Below are 16,483 nucleotides of genomic sequence, written 5' to 3'. Positions count from 1 at the left end.
AGCACAGGCTCCGGACGCGCAGGCCCAGCGGCCATGGCTCACGGGCCCAGCCGCTCCGCGGCATGTGGGATCCTCCCGGACCGGGGCGCGAACCCGGTTCCCCTGCATCAGCAGGCGGACGCGCAACCACTGCGCCACCAGGGAAGCCCTTGATTGTATCTTTAAAAGATGTTTTTTTTCCTGAATAATTTGAAATAAGTTGTAGTCATCGTGATACTTCACCTTTAAACACATTAGCATGTATTTCCTGAGAGAATGACATTCTTCCTATCTGACACTATAGAGTTACTGTGCTCAGGAAATTTAATACTGATAAAATGCTATTATCTAATATACAGTACCCAGATTAAAAGTTCTCTAACTATCAAAATCCTGCCTTTTCTCCCCTAATGCAAGATCATATTTTTATATACTTGTCACGTCTCTTTCTTCTTCTTTAATCTGGAACTGAGCCTTTCTTTGTCTGTCATGTCATTGATATGTTTGTAGAGTCCCCATCAGTTCTGTCTGTAGGATGCCCCTCGATTTATGTTGGTCTGATGTTTCCTTGTAATTGGGTTCAGGTTAGATTTGGGAGGTGGGGTGGTGGCACGTCCTTCACAATGCATCACAATTTTGTCTCATGACTGGTGGTGCCCAAGAGTCCTCTGGTTGAAGTGGTAACTGTCAGATTTCTCCACTGCAAAGGTCCCTTAACCCTCTATAGGTAATAAATAATCTGCACAGTCGCTTTTTGAGGTCATGGAAATATCCTATTGCTCCCCTCAGACCCCCACCCAGTATTTTATTTTGAAATAATTTCAAGTTTACAGAAAAATTTGCAAGAATATAAAAAAAAATAAAACTTCCATATTCACTTCACCCATGTTTACCAATTCTTGACATATTTGTGTGTGTGCGTAGGTGTGGGTGCACGCACGTGCGCACACTTGTATGGACTTTTTTCTGAGCCGTTAGAGAGTAAATGCAAACGTGCCCTTCCTTTCCTTCTGTCTGTCAGAGTACGTTTCCTCAAAATAGGACATATTCTCACACAGTTCAATTATCAACATCAGATTTAACACTGACAACATGCTACTAGCACCCTCTACTCCTCCAGATTATATTTTCCCCAGATACCTCCGTAGACTTTTAGTTTGCTTCCTGTATTCTTACTTACCTCATTGAATTGATCCTTGTTCTTTCTGAAGGCTGTCTTAAATGTTTTTTACGGGAACCCCTCCCCTCAACACTGCCTGGCCTTCAGTAGAGCACACTGTCCATTTGTATTGTATGTGAAGGCTGCTTGAATAACTCCTAGCCAAGCATATTTCTATTTACAAAAGTTAAATTCTAAAGCAACAAATTCTGAATCTTCACTGAGGAAAAAGTCATCAAAGAAATCAACTAACATATGTAGTGCACACCGATGAAAGTTTTATTCTTTTGCATTTTTTTCTTGCTAGTTTTCATTGGCTAGGTTCCCCTGATTTAGGAGAGCTGCTTCCCAAATCACAGGGAATTTAAATAATCACAATTTAGTGTTCATCCTTCATACCGGTAAAAATGAAAAGTATTCCAGCTTACCTTTCTTTTAAAATATATACCATGTTGGAAGTGGTTTGACTAAAATGCTTCATTTTAAACAACAAGCTCAAGAAATGGGAAGTGTTCATATCCTGTTTCCAGATGAGGTAGCTGAGGCTTCATTAGATTAAGTGGCCTGCCTATTGTCACACAGCTGGTAATGGTAGAGCTGTATTTTGAGCCCAGGACTCTGAACTCTTAACCAAGGTGACTCTGCAGTTTCTTTTCATTCTATGCTAGTATTGGGGCAATTAAAGACGTGTATCTTTTTTTTAATTGAAGTATAGTTGATCTACAGTGTTGTGTTAGTTTCAAGTGTACAGCAAAGTGATTCAGTTATACCTTTTTCAGATTCTTTTCCATTATAGGTTATTACAAAACATTGAGTATAGTTCCCTGTATAATACAGTAGGTCCTTGTTTACCTATTTTATATATAGTAGTGTGTATATGTTAATCCCAAGCTCCTACTTTATCTCTCCCATCCCCCCAGACGTAAATGTATTACTAAAACACTAGCTAAAGATTTTTCATTCCTCCTGCTAATCTCAAAATTTGGATTTTCAGGAAACTGTATCTGAGCTGTCATGATTCTATAAGGAGTGCCTCGCTGATTGTTTTAACTGTAAATTTAAAATCCTCTTGGGTAAATAATTTAGTTGAGACTCTCCTCTCTGCAGTTATATAATACTTTGGCCCAATTCTAGTGCTGGAGAGAACAGACTGGGCCCCTAACACAGCAGGAATCTTCCAACTGAGCTGCTGTGAAGGAAGGACTGCCTTGTTGAAAGACCATTTTATTACTCAAAAGTGTTTAAATCTTCTCTTAATGGGGAAGAATTAGAGTCAAAAAGTCATTACTCTTTTGTAAGGATTATAAACCCCACTGGTTTAATAAGAAAGGGAACTAACAGTGCTATTTTGTCAGGTGTCTGCATGTTATCTTATTCCTCTAGAAAAGTTCTAGGGGATAGTGTCATCTCTGTATTACTGTTGGCAAAGGACAAACTCAGCAAGATTAAGCCCCTTGATTAAGATCTCAGAGATCCTAAGTGCCAGATCCAGTCTCTGGGTCCATCACCGGTGTGCTTTTCAGAGGACACACACTGCTTTGGCCCAGAAAGTGAACAAAGCTGGGGCACCAGGGACAGAGGTTGAGAAGGCCCACGCCTTAACTGGGCCCGCGGAGGCAGCTGAGGCTCCCAAGTACAACGTCCACCACTACAAAGACACCGGTGTTTTCTGCTTCTCTTGACCGCTCTCCCCAGCCTCAGTGCCAACATGGAAACCATAGTGAGCTTTTATAAAAATAGCTTCCCTACTTAGAACTTTCTGATAGTGTAACAGTGCACGTCAACTATACGCATACATCACATGCAATGAGGCGGCAAGGATCTTTCCCTGCCTGTCTCTCAGGGCAAGGCGGGGTGCACACCTCCAGGGGGCACCATTCAGAGGGTCAGGAGTGCCTTTCCAGTGCAATGTGGTGCTGTCTCCGACTTCATCTCTTACCTTCTGCCCTCTTTCTTCAAAACACCAAGCTCATGGCTGCTTAAACCCTTTTAGTACTTGATTTCCCTTCCCCTGGAATGACTGCTCTAAGACCATGAGAGTTGCCTCCCTCCCATCATTCACGTCACGCTTTTTTGGGCAGGCCTTCCCTGACTGTCCAATACCAAGTAAGCGTCCTTCCCTAACCTTTAACTGCACCCTGCCTTGCACTGTTTATAGCACTTCCATTATCAGAGTCACCTTAAAGTGTTTGCTTCACTCCTGTTCCCTTCCTGGTACATTCCAGGAGGGCAGGAACTTTGCCAGATTTGTTCATTACTGTATTCCTCATTAGTAGAATAATGCCTGGCACATTCAGTAGTAAATATGGGTTAAATGAATGGATACTCCCGCTATTACGAAGAGACTGCACTTAACATCTGGTCAGATTTTGATCACAGCTTTTCCTTTTTCATGGCTTCTCCTGCCACCCCTACCAATCACAAGCTCTGTTTTGGCTGCCAAGATCCCATCGTGTTGTCAAGGTCATACAGAGGTTCCATGCAGTTATTCCACCCTTAGCCTCTGTGCAGCTGTTTTTGGTTTGAGTGTCTGTTCTTGATTCAGTCAACTGTAGCCACATTCTTGTGGTACAAACCCAGCATAAGGAGTGTCTTAGAAGGAGCAATGTAATTACATACTGCAAAGCAGTTTTTGCAGTGCAAGACTTGGCCTAAAAGTGAGACTTAATTAGAATTTGGTGTCTGTACAAGAAGAGACAGGTTAATGTAACAAGACTCAAAGCCCAGAAACAGGACCAAAGAGTATTTAATGAAAAGTGGCATTCCAGAGGAGAAGAAAAACAAATTATTGAATAAATGGTGCTTGTCCGTTTAGCTAATTATTTGGGAAAAGTTATACCTTTTCCTCCCACAAAATGTCATGCAAACGAAACACTTGAATATAAAAATGCAGCCATCAAATATTAAGCCACTGGCAGCAGTAATTTACTAGCTAAGAGGGCCAAGAGGTAGATTATGGCTGTGTCTTGTCCACATGGAACTTTAGGTTAAGAGACAATTTTTGTAGTATGTTAAACAAGGTTTCAGCAGCAACGTTCTTGGCCTCCAACTGATCTTGTTCCTTAATAAGTTACTGCTTTTGCGATGAAGCTAACCCTTGAGGTATCAAACATTTTAAAATATATTTACAGCGTAAGTGGAATATACATATGGCTAATATACACTATGTGAATGCAGAAGGAGATTTCTTTAAGCCAAAGTGTCCGTACTTAGTCACACATCTTCTATTTGCCTGCCTCCCACTGGGAGGATATTTAGTCCCACAGATGCAGCTAAATTCAGCGCTGCGATTATTTTCTCAAAGTGTTGGATCTCCTCCTTCCTTGCCAGCTGACTATGCACTTCGCAGACGATTCTCTACCCACTGATACAAAACACAGGATCTGAGATCCTGTGACATCCTTTTCCACTTCAGCCCCAAATCGTTGTGCCCCGTTGACTTTCACAGCGCCCGTGTGATGTTCCCAAAATAAGAGTGACGTTCGTGGTGCTCGGGACATTGACGGCACGGCTATTACGTTCTCTTGTATGGTTTCAGGGCTTCAGAAACACAAATGAGGGTCTTGTGTGGTCTTGTCGGAGGCTGCGGAGGCACGAAAGCATTTTTACAGCGTTGAAACACGAGTTTAAGTGAAAATGGGTGAACGTTAATGCCAGTATTTGACAGACATGGAAATGAGAAAATATTTACCAAGTAACCCCCAGCTCATGAAAGGGTCATTTCCGAAGCTTGCAAGTGAATCAATTGCTTGGAACTTAGAACACATTCAGTCACAGGGAGGCTGGAGTCTCAGGGAAACCCTCACAAGCAGGCCTGTTGTGGTTCACTGCTTGAGGCCAGCTGCCACCGGACTTCTAGAAACGGGGCAGTGTTCATTCCTTGGCTCCTACGGGGAGCGGGACCTGCTTCGTCGGCACCTTAACTGGGCCCAGTTTTCTTCCTGGCTGCTCACCTCTGCTTTCCCTCTGCTGCTGAATGCCTTACTGACCCCTCCAGTTCCACCCTGGATTCTTCCATCGTAGCCTTCAAAGTGCTTCCTGAACCCCAGTTACTTAACGCTTTTTTCCCATCAGCACCCTTTACCCTTTACCTAGCTGATCTCACTGTCCTTCAAAGAGGTATTTGCGTTGTTAGGTGTGATATAGCATGTTAAGCTAATTATTTTGCTAACAGCCCGTTTGTTTGCTAAAACCAGTAAAGGCCAGGATTCGGGTGATGTTTCAATGGGAAGGATAACTACTTTTTAAAGAGTTTGTGAATTATGAGTTTTCACAAGACAACCAACTTTAAAAGCTGAAAAGTCATTTAGATGCAATTAGATTGATACCCTCCCCCCTTCATTTTTCTGAGAAGAAAAGGCTGACTTGCTGAAGAATGGACGTGATTATTGATTTACGGTTTTTCTTGGGATGGATGGCACAGGTGACGGTTGGAATAGAAAATAAGAGAACTCTGAGACTGGGCAAGTTTGGGCTGATCATGCCTAGAGAATTCACTAGCCCTGGACCCCTGTGTCCGTGACTCCTTCCTTTCCCCACCAGGATATTCGAGTTGGTCAGAGCCAACCTGAGGATTCCTAGCTTCAACCAGGGCTTCAAAGCCAGCTCTAAAGTGAACTCAACCTCTTGATGGTTTTAAACTAAATCTGCCCTCTCAAAAACCCCTCCAAACTCGGGGGTGACCTTTGGGATGGACACACTGCCCGAGGTTGTTTCTAGGTCTTTGTCTCTTTTTTCACCACCATCCCCCATGAATATGAAGACTTGTGCACCCTGAGGCCACTGTTGAGCCACGTTGGTTTCATGTCTGCAGATTCTTAAAGCAGTTTGTATCATGCTCATTGAATGCCAGTTGGGTACCAGAAGGTGAAATTCTGAAAAATTGGTATCTTAACTATTAATAGTTTGTCATTTAAGGCATTTTATCATGAAATTTTATCATGAAATTGTTGAAAGAGCACACCTAACTCCATGGTAAAATTCTTCTCTAGGTTTTTAGACATTGGGTACTTTGCCCTTTCAACAGTCTCTGGCTTGTACTGACAGCTGAGGTATCCTGCAGTGGCTTCGGGTCCTGACAGCTGTTTTTGTGTTTGTAGTCTCTGACTGATGAGCTCGCTCTTGTGGATGTTTTGGAAGATAAACTCAAAGGAGAAATGATGGACCTGCAGCATGGGAGCTTATTCCTTCAGACACCAAAAATTGTGGCAGACAAAGGTAGTCTCATTTCATGCCCAGAGTGATCAAATAATAAACTGATATCCTCACTCCTTTATAGAAGATCGGTTTTCCCATCCCGGTGAATCTAGTGTTGGTAGTTTCTCCTTTCCTTCTGGGTCCGGTTCATCCTCAAAAACAACCATAATTGTTACCTCTGTCGTCCCTCCCCCACTGCCTTCCACACATTTGGTCCATGACATTTTAGGAAATTAGATCCTAATGCTTGTTTACACGTACCTGAGAACAGGGAATGTTTTAGATCTGAAAAAAATATTGCACAAAGTAATTTTGAGTGCCTTGAAGAAACCAACTAAATTCATATGCTAGCCATCTTTGTCCTGGATTAATGGGTTTATGCTGTGACACTGTCACCACAGCACAGCTGTGCCTACAGATGTAGAAATGTGGGCCCAAAATAATTCCTAGCAATACTACTAATAATAGCTGTTATTCATTGAATTATTAGCATTCTGGGTATGCTAATGTGAAACTTTGCATATCTCATCTTCACAGCAACCCTATGAGAGATGGATACTGTTACCTCCATTTTATGGAAGAGGAAGCTGATAAAGTATTAGTAACTGAAAAAGTCCCATAGGGACATGGTTTAATTATATGAATCATCCATAGCTATTGAATCTAATGACCACGTCGAATCAAAATGTCTGTAATTTGGGAAAGGGTGCACTTCCTTGAGGAAGAAAATAAAATATTTTCTAGAGAAACTCACCGCTAGAAATGAATAAGCTTCTTTAAAATATTGAGTATTAGAAATTAAATTTTAGCCAAGAGCACTGGCGTGCCTTCCTTCCCTCCATAGATTGAATTAACATTACAAGTCTGCCGTTACCTTTAAATTGCTTTTTTGTTGGAGGGCTGCCTGTTGAGCTCTGGACTCACTGTGTTTGTGCTTTGTATTATTACTGACAATCCCATCTTCTCTAAAGCCGATAGCATTTTGCATTTGTTAGCCGGAAGCATAATTTAGGGCCATGTTTACTTCCTGGGTCCATTTTCTGAGGCAGTGTTATGGTTGGAATGTTTCCACATCACTCAAGGAGGAAGAAGCCACAGAACATTGGTGCTGCACCTCGGCGCCTTATACAGAAAATGTAATTCTCACGTACGTTCTGGGAGCTTATGTATAGCTTCCTAGAGCATATTATACAACATGTTTCGACGAAGAGTTGTGTGTAAAGTACTTCTTTCCCCTCTCCTCCAAGATTACTCCGTGACCGCCAATTCCAAGATCGTGGTGGTAACCGCAGGAGTTCGCCAGCAAGAGGGAGAAAGTCGTCTGAATCTGGTGCAGAGGAATGTTAATGTCTTCAAGTTCATCGTTCCTCAGATAGTCAAGTACAGTCCTGACTGCATCATAATTGTGGTTTCTAACCCAGGTATTACTATAATGCCTTAAGTTTCAGTTCTGTTAAATTCAATATTTTGGATTTTTTTTTTTTTTTTTTTTTTTTTTTTAACTTAAAAAAGTCTGTTCTGATGTCCGCTGGCAGGAGCAACTCATGTGTCGTCTGTTTCTGGCCACGAAAGAGTGGTGTTTGCAAAACCAATGACACCGTCCCAGGCCACGTGCTTAAGAACGCGAGAAGAGTTTTATATAAAGCAATTTCATCTGCTTGTTTTAGCTGGCTTTGTTGTAAAGTCTAAAAGCTTTTAAACTTTTCTATCAAGATTATCCTGGGGTGCATAATGAAGCGTTTGAATGTGACTCCAAGTTGGATGAAATATTTTAGCATATTTGACCTTCTGTTTTCCAGAAAATGCTTTCTAGTCTTCTTCTTTATTTCTAAAATTCTTGAAAATTGAGTTGATTGAATTTGAAGAGTTTAAGCAAGCCATTAATTAGTCTAGGTTTAAAGATAGAAATAGACTGTACTGATGGACAAATACACGCTTAACATCAAGTGTTGTAACTTGAAAACTTCTGGTTAGAAAGAATTGCATTTTTTTCAACCCAAACAGTCAAAATTCACTCTCTGTTTCGCACTTCTTTCGCCTATAATTTGCCATCAAGCTTACTATTTACTGGTGAGCACAGTAGATACAGTGATAAAATGGTAAAGCTAATTATCTCTGACACTTCACATTGAGAAAGATTGTGAATAAGAGCCAAGAAGATCCTTATAATTTATGGGGGTTTTGTTGTTGTTTGTTTGCTTGTTTTAGCCGCACCGTGTGGCTTGTGGTATCTTAGTCCCAGACCGGGGATTGAACCCCGGCCCTCATCAATGAAAGCACAGAGTCCTAACCATTGGACCTCCAGGGAATTCCCTAATTTATGGGATATTGAGAGTTGGGAGCCAGCAAGACCAGATATTATTTTAGTATTATTCTCTGTAATCCTGGATTAAGAGTTTCCTAAATAGTTCAACCTTGCATCTAAAACTTCTCATAAATAGAGGGTGGCAGATAGATGTAGAACATGAGTGACAAACAGGAGGCACATATGAAGTTGTGCCACATCCTGTGCTTAAGGCAGACAGTATTAACTGGTTATACAGCTTTTCCAGGTATAGCTTCAAAGTCTTAACCCTCCAGGGAGTCACTCCTACTGAGTCAAAGTTGCCAAGGAAGAGTTTATAATATCCAGGCCAAAATGACCTTAAAATATCTCAGCCGGTGTCTGTATATGAGAGTGGAGGTGGAGACTTGCCTTCCTTGTGTACACGTTTTCCTGCTTTTTACAGCTTAGCCTGTAAGTGCTGTGATCTTCTCTAGCCCAGCAGGTTTTAGCTTTGCAGTCTCTGTGCCACACAAGAATAAAGGCTGTGTCATAGAATTCCTTTCATTAAATAGTAGAAAATGTTAATACCCTGTATTATCACAGTTGTTTACTGAATAGTATCTTGTTCCCAGGGAAATTTATAGCAGCATGCCTTGGTAGTTTAGTAACTGATAGCTTTTGGTTTCTGATGACAGTTGTTATAGTCATGGAATGTTAGCATTGGAAGAAGCTTAAGTGATGAACTAACTCAACCCCTTTTCTCTTTCTTTCCATATATAGTAAATTAATCTGCAAGACTCTTATGTATTCTTGTTTCAAGTAATAATGTAAATAAAAACCGCAATATTGCATTTCCCATGTTTTACAATCTCTCTTACTATAAAACTTAAGTTTTTTTCCTGTCTTTCTAACTCCCATTATCTCTCATTATGAAAAGTCAAGTATTTACATCTTTCTGGCCACATCTTATTTGGAGGATGGGGCAGTGTGAGAGGAGTAAACCAGGGAACCCATTAATTGACATAGCAGTTGAAATCAGTTTTGATGTACTTGCATATATTATTTTTTAAATTTTTAGTGGACATTCTCACATATGTTACCTGGAAACTAAGTGGACTACCCAAGCACCGTGTGATCGGAAGTGGATGTAATCTGGATTCTGCTAGATTTCGCTATCTTATGGCTGAAAAACTTGGCATTCATCCCAGCAGCTGCCATGGATGGATTTTGGGAGAACATGGCGACTCAAGTGGTAAAAAAAAAAAAAAAGACAATATTTACTGTGTGCTTATGTGGTGTTCTTGCCATTCTGACTGTTTTGTTTGTTTTTACATTATATTTTCTATATTTTCACGTACTTCACATTACTAATAAGTAATTGTGGGAGGTTACTTTGATACTGACTAGGTAAATATCTGATTCCTCATCAACTTTTTGCCTGCTAAGTTTAGTATCCACTTACGATTCTTGCCTAAGTACATCATGCTGGTTGTCAAACATGATATTCTAATTCCATCATTTCGTCTTAAACATTGAATTTTATACATTGACTGGGCTTATGGTATAAAACTGTCATAATCCAAAACATAATGATAATCTTTGTTTTACTAAATTCACTTTTGCCCAATATGCAAGGGGCTATTTTCTCCCTAAACGGTTAAGGTGTAAATTTTCCTTTGAATTTAGTGAGAGTTAGTAATGTGATTTTGGTAGAGTTTACTCTGGGTACTGTAAGAATTTGGTCTTAAAATTATTGCGTTGGTGCTTTCTTATAGGATGATGCTGACTTTTTTTTTTTTTCTGACACATGGTACCACTTCATTCAAGAGTTTCTCATTGTCTAAGGATTTTCCTGAATTTATGTGCTGTATAAAGTAGTACAATGTCTGGTGTACAGTAAAAACTCAGTGCTAGTTATCACAATTGCTAGAAACACAGATCTGGAAGTGACCTTACGTGTTGAAGATCCTTTAGCTGGCTAGTGGCATGACTGCAGCTAGAATCATGTCTTCTGATTCCTATCCAATGTTTTATTTACTCATTACTGTGTCATTTTTTCCAAAACATCTCCCCGCCCCCCATTTCCGTATTGATCTATACTGTGTACATAAAATGAACGAGAATTAAACTATGCTCACTTAGGCATGATTATGTAGATTTCATAGTCTTCAGCAAAAAACCAGGAAAATGCTGTAGTTTTCTCAACAGTTACCCTGAATTAGCAAAAGTTGTGGACTGAAACATGGTCTTGTTTGGCCATGGGCAGCTTTGCCCTTCACAGTTGGTTCTAGCCTTTACCTCAGGGCTCTGATCTTATTTTCTGAATCTAAGTGTTTTCCTTCAAAGGTCCCTAAGTAACACATACTTACTTTTCAAGGTCCGGTTCAAACGCTTATTTTTTGTAGTGCTTTCTGACATTTGATTTTCCCCTACATTAAGTAGACCCTAATTTATCTTTTATTACACTGTCTTCATCCCTCCGTACGAGCATATCCCATTGCTTTAGTGTCCTTTACTGTTTCTCCTAGTAAATTCTAAACTTGTCCATGGTACAGAGCATATTTTAATCCCTCTTTATATGCCTAGATCTTCAAAATATACTTTTGGCTGGGCAAGAGGTGTTCAGAATAGGTAACGGGATTGGTGCGTCAAAGCCTCCAAAAGATATAGTCAATGATAACACCTTTGTCTGCTGTGCCTTTGGGGGCATTCCTGGAAGGAACTATTTGATGCAGTTAAGACCAGAGCAATTCATTGTGGTTACATGGAGTTTCTTTCCAGAAATGGACTGAACTTAGAGCATGATAAGAGAAAATTAGATGATACTTGGGTTTTTTTCCAAGAATTCTTTTGTTTTTTACTTCACTCTAGGAATAAAGGGGGCTTATATTTGAAAAATAAGCAGGCAAAAAGTTAAGAATTCCTCAAACCCAAAGTTTAGAATAGTCCCAAACTAGAATCCCTTAGGATTTCACAAACTTTGGGAAAGGCAAGAATTTCACGTCTGTAAGCTTTACCCAGCAATTCTGTTTGCGCCAAAATGGTTGAAAGTTAAAAGGTCAGATTTGAAGGCAAATCTCAGCCTTTGCAGGGAAGTATATTGGAGTCAGTTGTCATTGGAGCAGTAAGTGGGTAAATTGCAACAGGGGTGAAATCTGAACTAAGAGAAGAAAAGATTTTTTAAAAATAAGGTCAGAGATAGATAAAATGTTTGTGTATTTATTTTTTCCCCCGCAGTGGCTGTGTGGAGTGGGGTGAATGTGGCAGGTGTTTCTCTCCAGGAACTGAATCCGGAAATGGGAACGGACAATGATAGTGAAAATTGGAAGGAAGTGCACAAGATGGTGGTTGAAAGGTACGTCGGAGGGAGCTTGATTTAAGACAATTAGTATCATGTTAGACAAAATTGTGAACACTTCCCATGGCTGCCTGTTCAGATAAACTTAAAAGTTTTTTTTTTGTTGTTCTTGCTTTTTTTCCTGTTTTTTCTTTTTTTAAATTACTCTTTGTTTTGGGGGGGGGGTTTGTTTTTTTCTTTTTATTATTTTTTCTTTCTTTCTATTTTTTGTTATATTTTTCTTTCTCTTTTTTCTTATCTTTTAGATAAACTCAATATATAATAGTAAATATGTGGCTATTATCTTCTGAAACAGGCAAGACTAAATTATACTGGTCAAATTTGCTATGCTGGTCCCCCTAGGGAAAGCAAATATTTTTCTAGAGAAATTCTATTGCAGGAGTAACAGGAGTGGGACATGGAATTAACAAGTGAGAAAGGCTTTCAAAATACCTACTGTTGACACATAAGGTTGGCTTATTTCGAAAAGTAAACCTAGACACTATTAGTGTCATAATTGCGTTAAATAATGCTTACTGATTGATTGCTGATAGTGTTTAAGCTGTGCTGTATTTATCTTTCCACACCCAACCAAGGATGTCCTCCTTCCCCTCTTTGAAACTGCCTTTTGTTACTGTCTTCTCTTTCTATGACCTTCATGTTTATCCTAAAATAAGGTGTCATTTTGGACCAGAGTAAAGAATGTGGGCTTAGATTGAAATTATAGCACTGACACTAACTAACTGTATAGTCTTGGGAAGCCATTTAACCCTTAAGCTGAATCTCAGTTTTCTCCTCTGTAAAGTCATAAGGCATTTAAATTATTGTAAAAATTGAGTTAAATCACACATACTTATCATTGATAAACATTCAAGAAATGTTAGCTTCTATTTTCAGAGAATTGTTGTTATAAGACTAACTGATGTCTCAAATATGGAATCATTTTGTTTAGTTCAACTTTATTTCTTTTATTTTTGGCTGTGTTGGGTCTTCGTTGCTGTGTGCAGGCTTTCTCTGGTTGTGGCGAGCGGGGGCTACTCTTCGTTGTGGTGTGCAGGCCTCTCGCTGTGGTGTCTCCTCTTGTTGCGGAGCTCGGGCTCTAGGCTCGTGGGCTTCAGTAGCTGTGGCTCATGGCCTCTAGAGCGCAGGCTCAGTAGTTGTGGCTCACGGGCTCTAGGGCGCAGGCTCAGTAGTTGCGGCACACGGGCTTAGTTGCTCCGCGGCATATGGGATCTTCCCGGACCAGGGCTCGAACCCATGTCCCCTGCATTGGCAAGCGGATTCTTAACCACTGCGCCACCAGGAAAGTCCAACCCTTTATTTTATAAACGAGAAAACTAGGGCTCACCCAGGTAATATAACTTGCCCAAGTTCTTTTAATCGGTGATAGATTGCATTAAATCCCAATTTTTTAATACCCAGTTAACTCCTGGTACCTAATTCTCAAGTACAAGTGCCTTTGTGGGTTTCAAAGGGTATAATTTGTGCTCAGAAAGTTGCCGGGCAAGGTGTTGCCACTACTTTTCTCTTTAAGTTAGTTGGTCATAGTATTTTAGGTGACAATGGTTAGTGGCCTCAAATGGACCTGAAAATCAAAGTATGTTCTGTCCTTTGAATGTGAAGGTTCTTTTACTTTCATTGTTCCCTGATTTCATTAATATCTTTGGAAATATTGATGTTTATGAATAAGAAGATTGGTTGGAAAATGTACATTTTACCTCTGTGACTTTATAGTCATTTATACAATAAACTACTTAAATTTGTCAAAGCATTTACATAGCACCTACCATGTAGTTTTAAAATTTTAAACATTTTACATATATATTAACTCATTTAACAAACTTATGAAGTAGGTACCATTGTTATCCTTATTTTACAGAAGCGGACACTGAGACAGTTAGATTAATTTACTCAAGATTACACGGTTAAGAGACAGTAGGAGTCAAACCCAAAGAGTCTGGTGTCAATTATCTCTTTTATGGATTTTTTTTTTCCTTAGTGCCTATGAAGTCATCAAGCTAAAAGGATACACCAACTGGGCTATTGGATTAAGTGTGGCTGATCTTATTGAATCTATGTTGAAAAATCTATCCAGGATTCACCCAGTGTCAACAATGGTGAAGGTAAACTGTTATAAAATATTATGATTTCTAGTCGAGTATTCTATATGTAGATTCATTTTAAGAAGGATGAGATAATGTCTCAGTCCACAGTTATTTTTTCATCTCAAAGATTTATGGAAACCTTTCTCCTTTCCAACAGAAGTTTAGGACAATAAGAGCAAAAATTTGTAGAGACATTGAATGCATTTTTACATTTCTCCCTTGTATGATGTGGCAAATTAAACATTAACTCTGAATCTTATTCAGCATATTCTCAGATGATCATTTGAATAAGTTTAATAGTTTCATTTCAAGTTGGTATATTAAACTATAGATTAGCTTTGATGTATGTAGCATTTGATACCTTAACAAATTTAGTTTAATTCAAAAGCTATGGAACAGTTAAATAGAAATTGATTATTTTAAAATAAAACTAAAATTGTATTAAAACATTGTCTAAGATAATGGACTCATTTTCTACAAGTCAACAGCAGGGGTGAAAAAGTAAGGGGGGAACTGCAGTAGATTCAAAGAAACTAAGGGGTAAATATAGAAATGTTGGGGGGGTAGAACACAGTGTCAGATGTTTGGGGGGTTTTTGTTGTTTTGGGGGGTTTTTGATACTATGGCAAAAAAATTAAAAGCAAGTATGGCAAAAATTGGATAATTGCTGAGTCTTAGAGTGCATATATATATAGAAGTTTGTTTATTCCCTACACTTTGGTGTATATACAAAAACTTTTGAAGTTAATTTAAAAAAATATTAAACTGACTTGATGAATATACTAAAATAATTGAATTAATTAGGTAGTTAAATTGACCCTCTGAGTAATTTCCTTAATACAAACCAGTAAAGTGTTTTGGGAATTGTATGATTTTTTTTCAGCAACTCTTGGGTGTTGCAAGAATCTTGCCTTTGAGCGGCATCCAACTACTCTCCTGGACCTTGTAGGTCGGCTACTACCTGAAATTCTCTCCTTAACTAAAGAATTTTAAGAAACTTAAAATTTCATGAAAAGAAGCCCAGTGAGAACCACATTTGAATGTGATTTGAATTTGAAGACGTAATCAAATTCTATTAAAGTGTATTGAAGCAGAGAGGTATCAATAAGTTCAATAAAGTACATACAATTCTAGTTTTATCATAGTGTGTATTTGTATATTCTATGTATAAAATCTAATTAGAAACACAAGTATTAGGGATATATAGGCCTGTAAGTGATAAAAACTAGAGAATGAGTTTATACTTTTCAAATTTCCTGCAGTTCTTCCTGTTCAAACTCAGTACCTGTGATCATTCTTACCTGTGGTTTCATTTCCTCATCTCATTGCTTTTCTTGTTCTGGCAGGGGATGTATGGCATTGAGAACGAAGTCTTCTTGAGCCTTCCATGTATCCTGAATGCTCGGGGGTTAACCAGTGTTATCAGCCAGAAGCTGAAGGATGATGAGGTTGCACAACTCAAGAAAAGTGCAGACACCCTCTGGGACATCCAGAAGGACCTAAAGGACCTGTGACTTCTGGCTGCTAGGCTGTAGAAACTTAAAACTACAGTGTGATTAACCACGAGCCTTTAGTTTTCATCCCTGTACGTGGAGCACAGTCTGCTCTTATCTTCCCAAGTATGTGAATCTGGGCTCCCAGAATCAAAGCCCAAGCTTGGTTTAATGCTTGCAAGATGAGTCCTTGAACAAATAAAATTAATTATCGTAGTGTGCTTCTGTCTCTGGAATTCCTTCTTTAATGGTTTCTGAAAGATTTCAGTCTGTTTTTCAAATAATTCTTCCCCCCCTACATCATAAATTTCCCTAAATTCTATCGTCTACATCCCATCTTCTACTTCTTTTGCCAAACAGCACTACAATTCTTTGTCACAACATGTACTATGATTTTGTTGTTGTCCTGAGAATATGGTGACCATTTTTTTTGAGGACTTTATTTTTGGGGGAGCAGGTTTAGTTTCACAGCCAAATTGAGAGGAAGATACAGAGATTTCCCATAAACACTTGCTTCCATACATGCATAGTTTCCTGTTATCGACATCACTCACTGGAGTGGTATGTTTGCTATAGTCAATGAACCAACATTGACACGACATCGTCCAAAGCCCGTCATTTACTTTACAGTTCACTCTTGGTGTTGTGCATCCTATGGGCTTGGACAGATGTTTTATGACATGTATCCATTGTTAAAATATCACGGTACTTTCACTGCCCTAAAAATCCTGAGGTTACCACTGAAGAAAGAACTAGAACCAATGGATGACATTTACAAGGAAGTCCATTTCATTTCTCTAAAAGGAAGAACCTCTAAAACAGCTTTATAAAGTAGGGATTAACTTTGTTAGAGTTGGTTCTATTTGATAATGAAGAAAAACGAAAGTTTGGACTGAATTATCCAGATCCAGGCTACTGGGAGACAGCATAATGGGGGGTTAAGAGGGG

The 16,483-nt window shown here is 39.3% G+C and overlaps 1 protein-coding gene across 1 annotated transcript in view; it reads left to right on the top strand.

Annotated features, from left to right (window-relative positions):
- Positions 1 to 15,756, top strand: part of LDHB (lactate dehydrogenase B) — a 16,305-nt gene extending 549 nt beyond the window's left edge. Inside the window, exons 2-7 of the mRNA XM_024129125.3 lie at positions 6,238 to 6,355; positions 7,582 to 7,755; positions 9,679 to 9,852; positions 11,838 to 11,955; positions 13,937 to 14,060; positions 15,389 to 15,756. Coding sequence (XP_023984893.1) covers positions 6,238 to 6,355; positions 7,582 to 7,755; positions 9,679 to 9,852; positions 11,838 to 11,955; positions 13,937 to 14,060; positions 15,389 to 15,556 — 876 coding nt within the window. The 3' untranslated portion in view covers positions 15,557 to 15,756. The remainder of the gene's footprint in view (positions 1 to 6,237; positions 6,356 to 7,581; positions 7,756 to 9,678; positions 9,853 to 11,837; positions 11,956 to 13,936; positions 14,061 to 15,388) is intronic.
- The last annotated feature ends 727 nt before the right edge of the window (positions 15,757 to 16,483 follow it).

This window comes from Physeter macrocephalus, chromosome 6 (assembly GCF_002837175.3).
Source record: "Physeter macrocephalus isolate SW-GA chromosome 6, ASM283717v5, whole genome shotgun sequence".
Lineage (NCBI taxonomy): Eukaryota > Metazoa > Chordata > Mammalia > Artiodactyla > Physeteridae > Physeter > Physeter macrocephalus.
Note: the sequence above shows the minus strand (reverse complement) of the source record. Positions and strands in the feature narration are given on the sequence as shown.